Source organism: Limulus polyphemus, unplaced genomic scaffold (assembly GCF_000517525.1).
Source record: "Limulus polyphemus unplaced genomic scaffold, Limulus_polyphemus-2.1.2 Scaffold2611, whole genome shotgun sequence".
Classification (NCBI taxonomy): Eukaryota; Metazoa; Arthropoda; class Merostomata; order Xiphosura; family Limulidae; genus Limulus; species Limulus polyphemus.
Genome location: NW_013668221.1, coordinates 105,717 through 124,132, shown reverse-complemented (window position 1 = coordinate 124,132; position 18,416 = coordinate 105,717). Strand labels below are relative to the sequence as shown.

Here is an 18,416-nt window from a genome sequence, read left to right as displayed (position 1 = left end):
CTTTATATTAAAAACTAAATTCCCTAATCTGATTCTCCAATATTTCCCTACTTTAAGAACTCTCAGGGTAACTGCCTTCCCACAAACTGCCTACAGACAGTAAAATGCAATAGGAGTTAAGATGTTTTGGATGTTAGCACTTAACTCCGTACCTTTAATTGATTTTTAATGATGGCTGACTAGTTTAATATCAACGTTTGGATTTTGTCTGATAGATGGGATATCCCCAATGTATTTGGGTGCTATTACCACAGACATTATCTTTTATGACTTTAAGGTGACAACATGGACCAAGAACGGTAATGCGATATATATATATACACACACACACACACACACACACACACATAAGTATCATATTAGTACATACAAGTTCCAAGTAAATCCATACATATATGAACCTACAAATAAGATACACATTATTACTTGATATACATGTGGTGCCAAGTATATCCATTTTAAAAACTGTAGGAATTGTTTACATTTTTTTAAGATACTTTGAAAATGTATTTTATATTCATTTAAATTAATAGTTTACTTGTTTATTTTCATAATTCAAAGAATTATTTGAGTTTGTGCACAAAAAATACAGGTTGAGGCTATGCTTACAAAACATTCCTAACAGTGATTTAATTAGTTTGAGGCGACTAAATTTCAGCATCTATGGAACCAAAAATTGATCTATTTTCTCAGCCAATGCTAGGCTTAGGTAATGCTAGTGAGTAAACATTAGTGACATTGTCATCAAACTATGAAAATTTGAAAGACAAGGCATTTATGGTGCATATTAAATCTTATTGTCAAGTTTTGTGGCACTTGATAATTTGTAGTCTGTGTACTGTATGAACTCTTAAATCTGCAGAAAAACTGGTAACTGGAAAAAATTACAATAATAAAACTTTATGTTTGTGTCTTGTATTGTAGTGTTAGTATGGGTGATGATGACAGTAAAAGACACAAGTTTTTGATAATAAGAGTAAAGATGTGGAAACAAACACTGTAGAATGGAGAGATGGGAAGAGACTCTAAAAGCTGGATAGCCAGGCACATGATGCTTGGATAGTTAGTAAACCTAATGACATGTATTTCTAAATATTATTACATTGCCATGCTGGTGAATGACTGGGTTGTGTAAAAATCAAACATTTTTTTTTTACATCACTCAGTATACAGCCAAATGTTACTTTACAGCATTTTGTCCAGAATTTTCAACTTGTGAAAGTTCTAATAAACACACTACTTTTTATGAATCCTGGTATTAATATTTCAATTATCCTTAGTATCAAGAAAAAAAGTCATTAATGTCACTTGTATTTGAAACAAATGTTTTAATTCTTACAAGCATTAGTATTTTTAAATTACATTTTACAAACAAATCTTCATATTAAAAATCATCAATTGTGCTTTGATACAAAGGTAAAGTTTACAGCTCAGTGATAAATATCTTCTAGTTATTTTCAGTATGGAACACATGTAAGAAATATTTAAACCATAGGTAAAACAGAGCAACTGTTCAATATTGCAACTGTTATTTTAAATTCTATTTTAATCCATACAATGGTATTGAATATTGAAACATATAACTCCTCCCCCCCACAAACCAATTAGACTTGTGTGTATTATAGACACAATTAAACATTGAAATATATCTTCTGAATAAGTTTAACTCTCTCAACACACATAACATAGGCAAAATATTTAATCTGTATATTACACAGACACAGGGTAACATTAAAATATATCTACTGTATAAGTTGAACTCTCTCAATGCACACAACACAGACAAAATATTTAATCCATATATTATATAGACACAATGTAACATTAAAACATATCTTCTGTACAAGTTTAACTCTCTCAACACACATAACACAGACAAAATATTTAATCTGTATATTACACAGACACAATGTTGCATTAAAACATATCTACTGTATAAGTTTAGCTTTCGTAACATGTACAGCTCTTACAGTTAGTGTTATATATAACTTATAATCATATTTCGCACAAAAACACATGATGTAAAAATGAAATTATGTTTTTTTAAACAAATTTGAGGTTTGAATACAGATAAGTTTGGCAATAACTATATATGACTTTAACCCACTTTTTAGACTGAAACATACCTATTGTTACACAAGTATAACTCTCTCAATGTTGATAACTTTGACAATTCCAGGGGCAAGTCACCTAGCTGGTTATTTCTATAAAATAAAATAAACATCACTTAATGCTTTTTACTAAGACATATTACCTGAAATTTAATACAGACAGAATCCAAATGTCATAAAAATATCACGTATAGTGACTACTTCTATCAGTAAATTTCTTTCTTCGAGAAATTCTTTTAGTCCCAAAAGCTGTTATTAAATCTTGATATTTAAAAATAATATCAGACATCCTACAAAAAGAGGTGAAACATAAGACACAATTTCTGTAATATTAAATGAAGTAAATAAACTCTACAATTCCAAGTCTTACCTCAAGTCTAGGTACAAAAGTTTTGAGAAATTCCCAACAAGTTGAGGCAATGATGAAAACTTGTTGAAGGCTAGATTTAGTTCTGACACTTTTGATGCCAGAATATCTAAACTAGAAAACAAAATCAACAATTAGACAAAAATAATTTTGATTTTTTAAAACTATGAAAAAAACACATCATCACATGTTTCTTTGAAGTAGACCTACGTTTAACCAAGATAATGAAAAATAATTAAACATGTAAAATTCAAATTGACATCTACTAAATATCTGTGTTTGATTTACAGAAAACTTTACACTTCTTATTAATAAGACCTGTTAGATACATTTAGTATGCTTAATATAATGGCGAAACCAACATAAAAACACAATACTTCTTACTAGCATAATCAACATAATGTCACTTAAAAACTTAAGAACACTATACTATTAATATAAACATTAATAATAACAGGCCTTAATAATGTAAAAAGATAATCATTCTTACTAATATACGGCACAGTTACCAACATAAGTAACATAATACAACTTTCACACACAATTTAATTACGATGACAATCTAATTAACCAGTCAAGGTCTTACTATAAAATCACTAGATACTTCTAAAGGACAGGAAAACAATAAATCAATCTCACCATGGTGAAATATCAGTTAAAGCATTTTTGCTAAGATTTATTGATGTTACTTCTTCTTCGGCAGCTTTCTTCACAAGCTCCTCTGGAATGTTGTTTAAAACTTTGCCACTATAAATCAATGAAGAAAAGATTAAGACAATGGCTTCTACAAAAGCTACTCAAAATATGATTACATGATCAAACTTTAACATTTCCTCTCTATTGAATGGCAGAAATTACATGTAAAAAGAGTATTTTGTAATTCTAAATACAAAGTTTACATGAGTAACGTTGTATTTTAAGTTTAACAAATATGGAAACATGTCATGTTTAACAGCATGTTTTTTATCCTACTTATCCCTTCTATCATCCATTTGAGAGTTAAAATTAAATGTATGTACAAACAGCATTTCAGCTGTTTATTCTCAGATGTGATTTGTTAAGCTTCCTTGAATATTTTCTTGCAAACAAATAAGATTTCAGAAGCACATGGCTGGAATTAATCATTTATTTCAGTGTTTTCTCCTTATTCAACATAACTTAAAATTTTACAGTGATGATGGCTGTAATTAATAATTTAAGAGATTTTAGTTTCCTCCCTACAGAACATAATGAAAGAATCCACGGTCATGTTAGTTATCACCTTAATTCTACGTTAATACTCCTCTGGAAGAACCTACTGGTTTACCTTTTTTCTTCTCAGATATTATAAGTGAAGTTTTAATAGAACATGTATTTACTAAGTTTGTCTTTTGCAATACACTAATCACATTTTATACTTATGATCAAGTTGACAGGTTCAGTAAAAGATGTTGACTTGCACTTTTAAGTTATGATGAAAAATGGAGTCTGAAAGAATGTCCAACAACCTTTAATTGCCTCACAATATACATTATATTGATTAAATATTTACTGTTTTCCTGTTGCAGAAACACAAACTGTTTTCTGCTACTTGAATAATATCCCACAAAGTTTTAGCTTAGCTGCAGAAAATAACTCAAGATTAGCATATATAGATATTTTGATACACAACCAATGATAAAACATGATATCCATTTACCACCTTTAGATATTATGGTAAACAATTATGTTAACAACAGTATATGATTCAAGCAAACTACTTTTATATACTTTGATGTACAAATTAATGTTAAATACAATTCAATATGTTTTTAGTACATCAGTAAACAACAACAGAATATGATTCAAGCCTATAAATCTTTACAATGATCAATTTGGTTTTCAAATAATTGTGCTTTTAATAGTTTTATGCCTATTAGTTTTAAAATGAATTTAATAAGTGTTGATTAATCAGACTATTTATTATAATAATACTTAGTTTCTGTAAAAAAAAGTATAACATTAGGGCATAGAATAACATTATAAGTTTATATATTAATAGTTTCATATACAGTAAAGTTTAGCCCTAATTAAATTAAATTAAAAGTTAGTGTTATCTATTTATCAACTATGAGTTATACTTAATAAAGGCTTAACAAATGTTCAGCATAAGACAAGTAGACTTGTAGATTTCAGCATCCTCAATTAGAATTATTTTGAAATTGATTCTATTAAAGTCTTTGGTGAAAGAGTCACTAGAAATCCTGTATTTAAAGAAGTACTGCTGCAATAAAGATACTAATTTCACTGCAAATGTTTTGTGCTAGTAATGGTATTTAAATAAATTTAATAGTGCTGATTAATCAAACTATACTGGTTTTACAATTAACTTAATAAAAATACTGAATAATCAGACTATACTGGTTTTAAAATTAACTTGATAAATGTGTTGATTAATCAAGGCTATACTGGTTTTAAGATTATCTTGATAAAATACTGATTAATCAAGGCTATACTGGTTTTAAAATTAACTTGATAAATGTGTTGAGTAATCAAACTATACTGGTTTTAAGATTAACTTGATAAAACAGTGATTACTCAGACTATAGAAGTTTTAAAATTAACTTGATGAATGTGTTGATTAATCAAGGCTATACTGGTTTTAAGATTATCTTAATAAATGTGTTGATTAATCAAGGCTATACTGGTTTTAAGATTATCTTAATAAAATACTGATTAATCAGACTATACTGGTTTTAAAATTAACTTGATAAAATACTGATTACTCAGACTATAGTAGTTTTAAAATTAACTTGATAAAAGTACTGATTATTCAGAGTCTTCTGGTTTTAAAATTAACTTGATAAAAGTACTGATTATTCAGAGTCTTCTGGTTTTAAAATTAATTGAGCAGAAGCACTGATTGATCAGATTATACCAGTTTTCACAATGAAGTAATGAGGACTAATGAAGATTTTGAAATTAAGTGAATTATGTTTTAAATTAGTTCAATCACTTGAATTTCTAAACAGTGCTGCCTCCTCCAATGTTTTGAGGTCTACTGTCACCAGTAGGACAAGAGAACAACATCCTTTGTTAGTTGAGAAAAAGTTAGCTAATTGTTGTTTTTTTTGGACTTAGATTTGTATTTTCAAGCAGTGATGTTCTTTTCTCTTCAGAGGATTTCACATTCTTGCATCCTAACAAAATGTGTGGGATGCACCACTAGATGGCTATCCACTAAAATTATTGAACCAAAACAAATGGATATATTTTGCTACATAGAAAATTAACAGTTACAGTTGAAGATAAATTTTCTATAGTTGGGAAACCTGAAGACGAAATGCACCTAAGAATTAGAGAGTCCTGTGTCCCTGCATAAAGCAGGATATGAACTAATAACAATTGGATTACAGTTGTTTTTTTTTATAAAATAATAATTTCATGCTGCTTCATTTGTAGAAGATTTAAAGGCCCAGTAAAAATGGTGCTTTTTTATTTCACACTATTAAACTAGTAAACAATACGAGTATGTTGTATGCAAAAGATGTGTTAATAAAATGTTTGTACTAAGGATATATCTGTGTAATGCCAAAGTCAGTCTGATGCAGATTTTGATAAGTCAGTATGTAGAGTAATATTCACGTGAAGAATGAAAATATTTTGCTCATCATACCATCTATAAATTGCACTTGCATAACCTATAGAACCTCTTAAATCCATATCTACAGTTTTTCTCAGTAATCGTGTAAATTGTATCTGGTATTTTCACTATTCTAACTTGAGCTATTACAAAATCAGCAGTATAAGATAATATTAACAGTTGATAACTTTGACATTAAATGCATAATATCATATTGAATGGCACTCTGTACAAAGTTGGGACATGCAAACTTAGGGTTGATTTTAGTACATACCAGTGACTAGGTACAACACTTTAAATTTCACAGCTGTAGTTTAAGAAAACAATGTGAGACTGAAGAGGACACACAAATATGCCATAACTAGTTTCTCTAATTCCAAGTTATTCTGATAGTTTGTTCCATTTTGTGATTCTTTTATAACTTTAAGACAGAAACATTCACCTGTTGTCTGAAAACACACCTTAAAACAAATTATAACTTTATATATAAGTAGCAGATTTCTGTTGAAATAATTCAATGGTAATTTTCCTAAACATAGTGATGAATAAATATAAAATGTACAGTCAACCCAATCTTTTGGATCAGAGTGTATATGCATGATTGTCTAGTGGGCCATTTAAATCATCTTTCGTCATTCCATGTATTATTTCATTAAAGAAAATTTGTTTTTAAGCAAAAGAGGGTGAATACAATGCACTGTTGGGAATGCTGGCAAAAATCTTTGGTTTTCAATGCAATAGGTGCATCCAATACATTAGAGCATCAGCTTTGCAAAGTAGCCACTGGGATTTTTTTCTACAGAATACCAACATTCCTTATTATTTTACTGAGTGCAAAGAAAGATCATTATGGAAGTAAACACTTTTCTACATTTGTCATTTCTATAAGAATAGGCAAAGGGGAAATATATAATTTAATTCAATTTATTTTACATTGTACGATAAAATCATAAATGTATATAACATCTACATGAAAAAAAAATGTATATAAACAGAGCAAAAACAAATATGTACTTAAAGACATTCTTTTCTTCATGCATTTTTTTGCATTCATGCTCCTGTCTTCAAAATATTTCTTTCAATCAGTCAAGAGAGGAAGTCCTGTTTTGTTTATTTTCCTGTAATTTACTTTTGAAAAGAAGCATTTTTTCTACAATTACCCATTCAAGAGATGAATAGTATGATAGCTAGACAGCCCACTTAGCAATAGCAATTATTACAACCCTATAATTAAAGTTACAATGTTATCCATGAGATCAATGGTACATCCTGAATCTAAAACTGTATAGATAAAATTGTGTTTCTCAAAAGAAAACCTGTAAAGATCTAGGTTGAAGCATGTATTATGAAATTAAAGTTATAGATTAAATGTTTCTGATGTAGATTAAGAGCTTGTTATGGAACTATTTGCTTGGTTGTTTTGAATTTTGCGCAAAGCTACTCGAGGAATATCTGTGCTGGCCATCCATAATTTAGCAGTGATAGACTAGAGGGAAAGCAGCTACTCAACACCACCCACTGCCAACCATTGGGTTACTCTTTTACCAATGAATAGAAGGATTGAGAGTCACTTTATAATACTCCCATGGGTGAAATGGTGAATACGTTTTGTGATGGGAATTTGAGCCCGCAAATTGCAAGTCGAGCACCCCAACCACTAGACCATGTCATGCCTGTTATGGAACTAAAGCTGTGAAGGTCAAATGTTTTTACCTCTTTTCATAGAAGGTCAGTTGATGTGACTGACTTTTTTTAACCACAAAATAACCATCATATATGGTATGTACATCTTTGTGAAATTTGTCAAACTTTCAGTAAACATTAAGTCTTTTGTACTTCTACTAAACATTTGTCCCTGAATATATGGAGTCAGAGTGTCGACTGCTCCAAAGGCAAAATGATTTTCATCTTAATATCAAAAATACCTTTTCTTTATCTGAAAGTTTTCAAATTTCATTTGTGTAGCCTCTAAAACCTCCTAAATAAATATCAAACGTTTGTTTTCAGTAAAATTTTAAATATTTTATCTTTTATTTTTTCTACCCTAACTCTATAAGAATACAGTCAACTTGACTGACCTTGTAACCACCATAAAAAATACTAAATAAATCTAAATTAGCCCTTTTTTCTTTCCAGAAAAAAAGACTACAAACTATAACTGAAAACTACAAATGTTTATCCTGTATAGCTTAAAGCTTGTAACAGTCTACATCTGCTTCAAATTAGTTTTATTGCCGTTGGAATTATCTAACTAATAATCCAGCCAAAATTGCATATCTCACATCACCATATTGAATGAAGTACTACACAAACTACTTGCAAGCAACTTTACGAATAATTTTTATCATTTTTCCTTCTCGTACTTAATCTATTCTTATCTAACTTAAGTTTCTAATTTTTACATTTTAGGTACTTGTATAACAATAAATAAAGAATATACATGAAAAAAAAAAATATATAGTACTTATCTTTGACTTCTTGTTTTTGCTGATAATTTTTATTTATTTAAATAATGCACCTAGCAACACAGGATAATATCACACACAAAGCACACAATATCCTATAACTATTACAATTTAACTGGCTTTCTAACAAAGACAAGAGTAGCTTAAAATAATTCCCTTAACTATTCAATCTCAACATTGCAAAATCAACTTTCAAACTGAAGATGAAACTTTCAGTTATCTGTACTGAGAACAACATAGCATTATATGTCATTTGTTAGAATAAAACCATGTCTTTCTATTGGTTATAAATGATATAAAGCATCAGAGAGAATTATTGATAATTTATGAAAGAGAGGATGTCACAGGTGGGAGTGGCAAGTGGGACTGATTTTCTAGCTTAAGAATCTATAAATACAGAAGATTGAAGGCTATAAATGTTGGACTTTGCCTTGATAATACCTATATTACAATAAGTAATTTACATGAAATTAGTACTTCAGAGAGGGGTGGTAAACAAATTAGAGGAGAGGCAGGACCTACAGAATAAATATCACAATTTTCATACTAGGGGAGATAGTGGATTTATTTAAATACTTCTTTATAAAATTAAAACTTATATAATATTAAAAATTTGACTTATTAACTATGTTTCAATGCCAAGTTTATTCATATTAATTGATTATAAAGTACTTTAATTAAATTTTGAATGTAACTGTAAAAGAGCATGAGTACTTCAACCTACCCATAGCAGGAGTGTTAACTGAGATGAAAAGCCTGTTATGAAACTAAAGCTGTATATGTTAAATATATTAAAGAGATTAAGATTGTGTTATAAAACTAAAGTTGTGTAGGGTAAATGTTTTTAACTGATAGTAGGATTCTGTTATGGAACTGAGGTTTTGTGTTGATGTTACAGTGTCTATCTAAAGATGTATAAGACTGGTACTTTGAATAAAAAGTTTAGTTATGATGCTCTACCTGAGATCAAGAGTGTGCATAACATGAAGAGCATGCTTATCTATTCCAATTTCCTGATGAGCACTAGAAAGTCTATCACTGTTTCCGGTAGATAAGTTATCTTCCATTCTGCTCCTCAGCCATCTCAATAAGTGAACAGTTCCTTGCTATAAATCATATAGTATGAAATCAGGTTGAAATTGTGCCATCTTAGGCTTCACATTGCATAATTGAAATTACACAAATTCAAGATAAAACTTATATATTATAACTTTATCCTCAAATGTTAATACTGTAATTTTAAGGATTTGTGCATCTAAAATAAAAACAAAAACAAATGAATACATTAGTACTTCAGTAATTTTTCTTTGAAGAATATCTCAGAGGCATTCATAGTAATTAAAAAAGTAAAAGACTAGACTGATAGCAATATAGCTTTCTATATTTTCTTCAAAATTTGGCAATAAGATTGTAAATAACACTCTTAGCATTCATAACAGTACCCATATGCAAAGCTAACATGAAAACAAAACAGTTACATAACCACATTTAGTACAAGAACGAGACTATGAAGTGACAGTCATAGCTATATGTAACACAAGCATTAAAAGATACGGTTACGTAACCACATTTAGTACAATAACTAGACTAGGAAGTGACAGTCATAGCTATATGTAACACAAGCATTAAAAGATACGGTTACGTAACCACATTTAGTACAATAACTAGACTAGGAAGTGACAGTCATAGCTATATGTAACTCAAACATGGAAAGATATGGTTACATAACCATATTTAGTACAATAACTAGACTAGGAAGTGATATTCCTATCTATATAATAATTTAATAATACTACCTACACTAAACAGTATTTTATATCATGACGTAAACCCCTCTTCAAGACAAATATTTACAATACTTTTTTACTATATACAAGGACTGTTCCTTATTCATACACAAAGTCTACTCATACAGTCTTCACCAACAGTTGCAGTCCCTTTGATAGCTTCAATGCAGAACCTGTAGTTCTGAAGGTACAATTCCTACCTCGTGATCCTCAAACCTCTGAATGTATGCAAGTGGTTGATGGTCTGTCTGAATGATGAACTCCTTCCCCTATAGATAGTTCTGGAATGTCTAAATGGCAAATATGATGGCCAAACACTCTTGTTAAATCACTGAGTAGTTCTTCTCACTACTTATCAACTTTTAACTTATATACATTACCGGAAACAGTCCATCTTCATGTTCCTATAAGAGTACTGCCACAATTCCGATGTCTGAAGCATCAGCCTGAACAATGAATGGTTTGTTGAAGTCTGGCATTCTAAGAATTGGCAAACTTCCCAACATGTTCTTTAATTTCTGGAATGCCACCTGGTGTGGTTGTTCCCACTTCACCTTGTTGGGAAAGCTTTTCTTGGTCAGGAATGGTGCAGTAACTTCAGCATAATTTGGGATGAATTTCCCATAGTATCCCACTAACCCCAGGAAGGATCTGACTTGCTGCTTGGTCATCAGAGCTGGTTCCCCTTGTATATGGATTACCTTCTCCTTTTCCATGACTATCTGTCAGTTCACCACCTTGTGCTAAGAGAGACCAGATTATTGGGACAGTTACTTGCAGTCAGTATTATTTGCCTATTGAGAAGTCCCATTAGCAAGTATAGGATTTTCACCTTTCGAGTAACTGTATGGAAGAACAGTACGAGGTCTGAGGCAAATATTGAAAGAGCTATGGATGGGAGAAGAAGTAAGGAACACATTCCAGTACGTGTTAGACCTCAGAAACTGAATGGAGGAGACCTGTCAACTAGCTTGACAGAGCTATACAGCTCAGGGCAGTCAGAAGCATCTCTATAACAAGAAGGCCAAGGATCAACATTTCCAGGTCAGACAGAAGGTCTTAGTTCTGCTGCTCACAGATCACAACAAACTCACCCTGCAATGTAGAGGACCTATTGTAGTACAGGAAGAAGAACTCAACAGAATGGACTACAAGGTGAATGTGAGTGGGAAGACCAAGATCTACAATACCAATCTGTTGAAGAAGTATTTTGGGAGAGAATAAGACCTAACGGGTGCAGCTATTGAAACACAGATGAATGTTGCAGGTGTGGGCACCATAGATCCATTACCAGAAGACAGTGACTTTGTCTTAGAAGATGAGGACCTATTAGGCCTAAGACCACTGGGTGGAAATAAGACATACAGAGATGTCAACATCAGAGAAGAACTGACTGGCAAACAGAAAAAAAAGAGCTATGAGACCAACTGTGACAGTACGCAGATATCTTCATGGACAGAACAGGAAAGACAGACCTTGTGCAACACAAGATCGAGACCACAACCATGGATCCAGTCATAGTGAAGCCCTATCAGATGCCTTATGCAATGAGAGACCTGATAAAGCAGGAAGTTGAGGCAAGCCGGGATCATCGAGCCTTCAAATTCAACCTGCTGTTCTCCAGTTGTAATCGTGAAGAAGAGGGATGGATCAAACTGCTTCTACATAGACTTCCGGAAGCTGAATCTTGTGATGAAGTTCAACTCTGAACCTATAGGTATCATGGTAAAACTAGATGGGATCAGGTTCTTTTCAAAGATCGACCTCAGTAAATGTTATAGAGAGATCCCGATGGAGAAGACAGCATTTGTGACACTAGATGGATGTTACCAATTTAAGCAGATGATGTTTGGGTTAGTCAACTTCGCAGCAACATTCAACCGCATGATGAGGAGGATGTTGGACAACACCACCAACATCGAGCACTATGTGGATGACATTCTAACAAACACTGCAAGATGGGAAGACCATCTGAAGAGACTTAGAGAGCTGTTCTGGCAAGTGAGGGCAGCAGGTCTTATCATCAGAACATCCAAGTGCTACATTGGAAATTCTGTGCTGGAGTTTGTTGGACCTGTTAAACTTCCCAGTATAACTACCTTGATAGATCTGGTATAGCACTCACTTCTGGTCCTCTATTCTACAAGTATCTTTTCCCTTTGTCTTGTGCTCAACTTTCTCCCGGACCTTGTCCCAAAGTTTCTGCAGTAAAGGGTTTTCTTCTGTGCTTCCTTCAGTTACTGCAAACCTACATTTGGTTGTCACCGTTTGACACTTGCAGGGGCTTGATGTCTTGTTTGCTCTTCTTTTCTTGAGTTCTGATGGTGAATGCAGATGTTTCATCAATTTTTTTTCTGTCCAGTTCCTTCAAATTTCTACTACCTGGTATGTTTCCTATCACCACGTCGTGTATTGGTTCCTTGATGCACATGGTCTCAAGGTCTCCTACATAATATGGAGTATCCACCTTTATTTTTGCTATGGAAAACTTCCTCATTGTCCCATCAATTAGTAAACATACATGTACTTTGTCCGTCATCTGGTCATCAGATACTAGACTGGTTCTCACTGCTGCATTACTGCACCCAATGTTTCGTAAAACCTTCACTTTCTTGTCCTCAACATATCTTTCACTTACTGACATGTTGTGATTTGGTACCATCTCTTGATGTTTGTTACGCGCTCCAAGCATTACTGGTACTGTTAATCCATTTGCTAACATCAGTAAATTTAGAATATCCTTTGACAAGACAAGTTTTCTCCTTATCTCCTTCAAACTGTTAATCTCACTCTAACATATCAACCATTAGGCCATTCACTCCCACAATGGTTAACTTTACGTTTTCTAACTTTTCTCTGACCAAACTTCTCTTTCATGTGACTTTACTTTTACTCTGTTTCCACTCATCTGGTCACAGCTATTTATGTCTATCACTTATGGCTTCTAGGAATCTCCATAGCCTCAACATCAGTGGATTGCAAACACAACATTCAATAGCCTTGACATCAATGCATTGCAAACACAAAATTAATTAATTAATAATACTACCTACACTAAACAGTCTTTTATATCTGACAAAGTTATTTGTAAATTAAAAATAAAGATATAAATTTTACTTAAATAGGCACAACCACACTCTCATAGCATGAACCAGAAAGTCAACTACCATTCTTAGTCTCTTTTCATGGTAAATTTAAACCTAAAAAAACAGAAAGTTATTTACAGACATGTCTTTTTTTTTCATCTATATACAGGGTTGAGTGCATTGTATTAAAAGGATTATAAATGTGTATGTCAGCCAATATAAAGTTGCAGTGGAATTGCATGTATAAAAATAACATTTTGAGATTGTTTGGCATTTTGTAGGTAATGTGGTGCCACTGCAAACTGATCATTTTTGAAAAACGTATGGACAGCCCATAAAAATGTGTTCAGACTGAGGATTTAGAATTTCCATGATAGGGATGTCCCTTGTACTTAATGGAATTGGAAAACAAAAGCATATGGATCAACTTGGGAAACCAGAACCACCCAGAAAGGAAAATGCAACAAGTCATATCACAGCTCAGGTAAGCATCTTGTAACAGGTGAGAATCCACAGACACATAATTCAGTAGAAAAAGCTATCTACGAGTCCCACAGGTAGCAGAATGTAACAAAATCAGGAACAATATCTTTCTGGAAAGGAAACCAAAAGGGTATATGTTTACCAAGATAAAGCATACAGTCAATTCTTCAATTCAACCATCACATATCTCAAGCAGAGAACAAAACTTATATTCATCCTTTTCTATACAGAGACATACCCATCAAGACACTAGATGCAATGCTTATGGATTTTTGTGTGATCACACTAAGAAACTGTTGTCCTTGTACATTATGTTGATTATGAAAGGCAAGCAGGGAGGTGTGGAATACTTTGACATGATAACCTTACAACAAAGGCCTTTTGCAATACAAACTACACTGCAGAGCTATTGTCAAGATGCATGTTTATCAGATACAGCATGACCAGATGTGGAAACATGGGCTTTAATGATATGGTGAGACTTCAAAATCATTTTAATAAAAGGTACTAATCTCTCTGTAAAAACATTAAAAAAATCACAGTAAACTAGCAGCCATGGTGTCTTTTAATGTACATATAAAATTTAATTCCAAAACTCTACTAAAAATGTGCTTTAAAAATGTTAAGTTACAGTCACAGTACTTACTTGTAAAACATCCCTTCGAATACTCCTCATTGGGTTGCCTTCAACCAGTAGGGATTTCAGATGTGACATGGTACCCATGGAATAAGGGATACTGCTCACAAAATTTTACATAAGATTTATGTTTATATCAGTGTATTATAAAGCAAATATTCTCTCATATATAAATCCAACATGTAAATGCTATCAGTGTGTATAATGTATCAATACTTATATAATATGTGACTATATTCTTGTAAAGTATTAACAAATACATAACAGTTTTGACTATACACCTGTAAAGTATCAACATGTACATAATATCTGACTATACACACCTGTAAGGTATCAACATGTACATAATAGCTGTGACTATTCACCTGTAAAATATCAACATATAAATAATGTCTGTGGCTATACTCCTGTAAAGTATTAAAAAGTACATAACAGTTTTGACTATACACCTGTAAAGTATCAACAAGCACTTAATAGTTTTGATTATACACCTATAAAGTATCAACATGTACATAACATCTGTGACTATACACCTGTAAGGTATCAATACTTGTATATCTGTTTGCCCCTGAAGAAGAAAGGTCCACCTTTCGAAAGTGTTTGGGTTATAGGGTTTTTATTCATTCATATATATCTGTGACTATACTCCTGTAAAGTATCAATACTTATATCTGTGATTATATTCCTGTAAAGTATTAACATGTACATAATATTTGTGACTATAAACAATGGTTAAATTGGGATGTTGATCAAAATAATACTTACTTCTGTGATGCATTTTGACATTTCAATTAAACGACCAAGAATGCTAGTGGAAGACTCCATTCCAGACAATTCTGACCCAATTTAACTCTCACTATGCATCAATAAATTACTAACAAATATGTATAAGACAGGACACACATTAAACCTCGACGTGTACATAACTCACATGCCCACATGGCATTTTCAGCTGAATTGAGTTCCCATCAAGTATCAAATAATTAGACCCACTATTAACAGAAAACCTGATCAGGAAATAAAAAAAAGTAACAGTAACCCGTGTTTGATAACTTAATTGAGTTTTAAATTGCAAGAGAAACAAACAGATTGGACATGTTTGGTGAACCTTGAAAACAATCGTTATTTAAACACAACAAAAAACAATGTGTGTGTGTGTGTGTGCCTGCATAGATAAATAGATGCACCTCTACTGGGTCAGTGAATAGCTATAAACTTCTGTTCCTCAAGATTAATCTCTGCTAAGTTAGTCACAATAAAAACCATGTAGAAATGAACTACAAAAGCATGTTTCTTTGTCCATTTGATAGCATCACCTCATGAACTTTGTTCTCTTCCAACCTAGTTCAGTTGTTAAATTGAAATAACATCAATTCAGCCAGAAGAAGATATTACAGAGCTAATCCTTTCAAGTCAGATGCTTTATGTTACTGCAATGTCCTCTTGGGCAGAATAGACAATATCTGCTTTAGATAAAAATGAAACAAAGCAAGTGTAATAAGGTAATCTCGTAAACATTCTGGACCACGTTTATGCTAAGACCACAGACGAAGTAAAATTAAAATTTAAAAAATCCTATATCACTAAAGCAGGCAAATAACATGAAATGACTCCATATCACACCTATGCACCTGTGAAAACTAAAAAAAACAAGTATATAATATTTATGTAACCCACAAAATCTTGAACCTAACTACATATTTTTTGTCCACGACCAGTTGTAGGCATGGTAGTTACCTCTTACACCTCACACTACAGCTAGGATAAAGTGAGCTTTTACAGAGCTACATTCAAAATTTAATGTATGCAAATAAACTTGGCATCAGAACATAGTTAATAAATGAAATTTTAATATTATATAAGTTTTAATTTCTTAATTTTAAAATGGAATATTTAAATAAATCCTTAATCTCTCCTTGTATAAAAATCATTTGTTCCCTTGATCATGCGTAGTCTCCAATTCATTTACCACCCCTCTCTGAAGTACAGAGTTTAATGTATATTACTTATTATAATATAGATATTACTCTGGCAAACTAATTTTATAGTCTTTAATCTTCTTTGTTTATGGAAACATAAACTAGAAAGTCAAACCCACTTGTCACACCGATTTATCATATCCTCTCTTTCAAAAAATTGCTAATAATTATTTCTGACATTTAATATCATTTATAACCAATAGAGAGGCAAAGTTTTAATCTATCAAATGAGGTATTATCTTACATTGTTTTCAGTATAGAAAGTACTGTCTGTTTTGTTTTCAGTTTGAAAGATTGCAGTGTTCAGATTGAGAAGTTTAGGGAATTTTTATAATGCTCTTATGCCATAGTTAGAAAGCCAGTTAAATTTTAATAGTTATAGAACATTGTTTGCTTTGTGTGTATTATTATTCTTTGTTCTTAGGTGCATTATATAAGTAAATAAAAATTATTAAGTATACTAGTACCATCAGTACAAAAAAGTAGACTTAAATTTTATTAGCAACTGACAGAAAAAACAAGAGGTAAAAGGTAAGTACTATATTTCTTGTTTTTCATGGATATTTTTACTTATTAGAAAATTAGAAACTCCTTAGGTTAGATTAGGTAAGATAAATAAACATACTAATAATAATTCTCCATGATGTATGCTCGTGTGTAGCTCCTGCAATATATCATTTAATGCAGTAACTTGATCTATGCATTCGCCGAGTCATTTACAACTTGTATAGCAGGATTATTAGTTAGACACAGTTCAGAGGGCAATAAAACAAAAAATTAAGTAGAAACAGATGTATACTGTTATGAGCTTTTGGCTATTTAGGATAAACAAATGTAATTTCCTTTTACAACCTTCAGTCATTCTAGGGCCTGGCATGGCCAGGTAGTCAGAGTGCTCAACTTGCAACCTGCGGGTTGTGAGTTTGAATCCTCGTCCCATCAAATATGCTCACCCTTTCAGCCATGGTGCATTATAATGTGAAGATCAATCCCACTATTTATTGGTAAAAGAATACCATAAGAGTTGGGAGTGGGTGGTGATGACAAACTGCCTTCCCTCTAGTCTTTCACTACTAAATTAGGGACAGCTAGCACAGACAGTCTTCATGTAGCTTTACACAAAATTAAAAAAAAAAAAACAGTCATTCTAGAAAGAAAAAGAGGTAATTTAGATTTGTTTCCTAATATGGTGGTTACAAAATTCATTCAAATCAACTGAGTCTTTATAAAGTTAGGGTAGTGAAAATAACATAAAATATAAAGTTTAACTGAGAAAAAACGTTGAATATTTACTCAGGAGATTTCAGAGGTTTTACAAATGAAATTTGAAAATTTTTAGATGAAGAAAAGTATTAGTATTTTTAATCTTAGCATGCAACTCTCTTTTCACTTGGTGTTGTCAACACTCTGACTCCATATATTCACAGACAAATAATAAAAAATATGATTTCTTGTTTACCATAGACTTGTTTATTTAAAGCTTACCAAATTCTATGAAGATACACAAACATATTAAAAGTTATAGTGTGAAAACTCTGATCATTACTTTGTGGTTATAAGGATGGTCACATCAACCAATCCCATGTAGAAAAAGTTAATAATATCACAAAAATAATAAAAAACTACCTTCCCCTTTATTCAAATTGTTTATGGTACCCCACAAATAATGATAAATAAAAAACTAGCCTTGCACAATAAGGGTATAGTTGAATTTAGGACAATGCAAGTTACATCATGAGGTTCTACCCCCTTATTTGATAATATATTGCAGTACTTTTGTTTTGCATCGTTATTTGGCTATCATGCAGTTATTTGCTGTAACAAAACTGTCTCTTGTTTCTGTATATATATATATATAAACACACACACACACACACAATATCCTGGTTATATATTTCTT

The 18,416-nt window shown here is 31.8% G+C and overlaps 1 protein-coding gene across 3 annotated transcripts in view; it reads right to left on the bottom strand.

Moving 5' to 3' along the window:
• LOC106467426 (leucine-rich repeat-containing protein 40-like) overlaps positions 1–18,416 on the bottom strand; it is a 69,625-nt gene that overhangs the window by 15,030 nt on the left and 36,179 nt on the right. For 2 of the 3 annotated variants that reach the window (XM_022395608.1, XM_022395610.1), the window contains exons 8-12: positions 14,547–14,637; positions 9,505–9,650; positions 3,118–3,225; positions 2,482–2,592; positions 2,127–2,204 (exon numbers count right to left, since the gene is read on the bottom strand). In XM_022395608.1, the coding sequence (XP_022251316.1) occupies positions 2,127–2,204; positions 2,482–2,592; positions 3,118–3,225; positions 9,505–9,650; positions 14,547–14,637 (534 nt within the window). The remainder of the gene's footprint in view (positions 1–2,126; positions 2,205–2,481; positions 2,593–3,117; positions 3,226–9,504; positions 9,651–14,546; positions 14,638–18,416) is intronic. The other variant, XM_022395609.1, reaches the window with a different exon arrangement.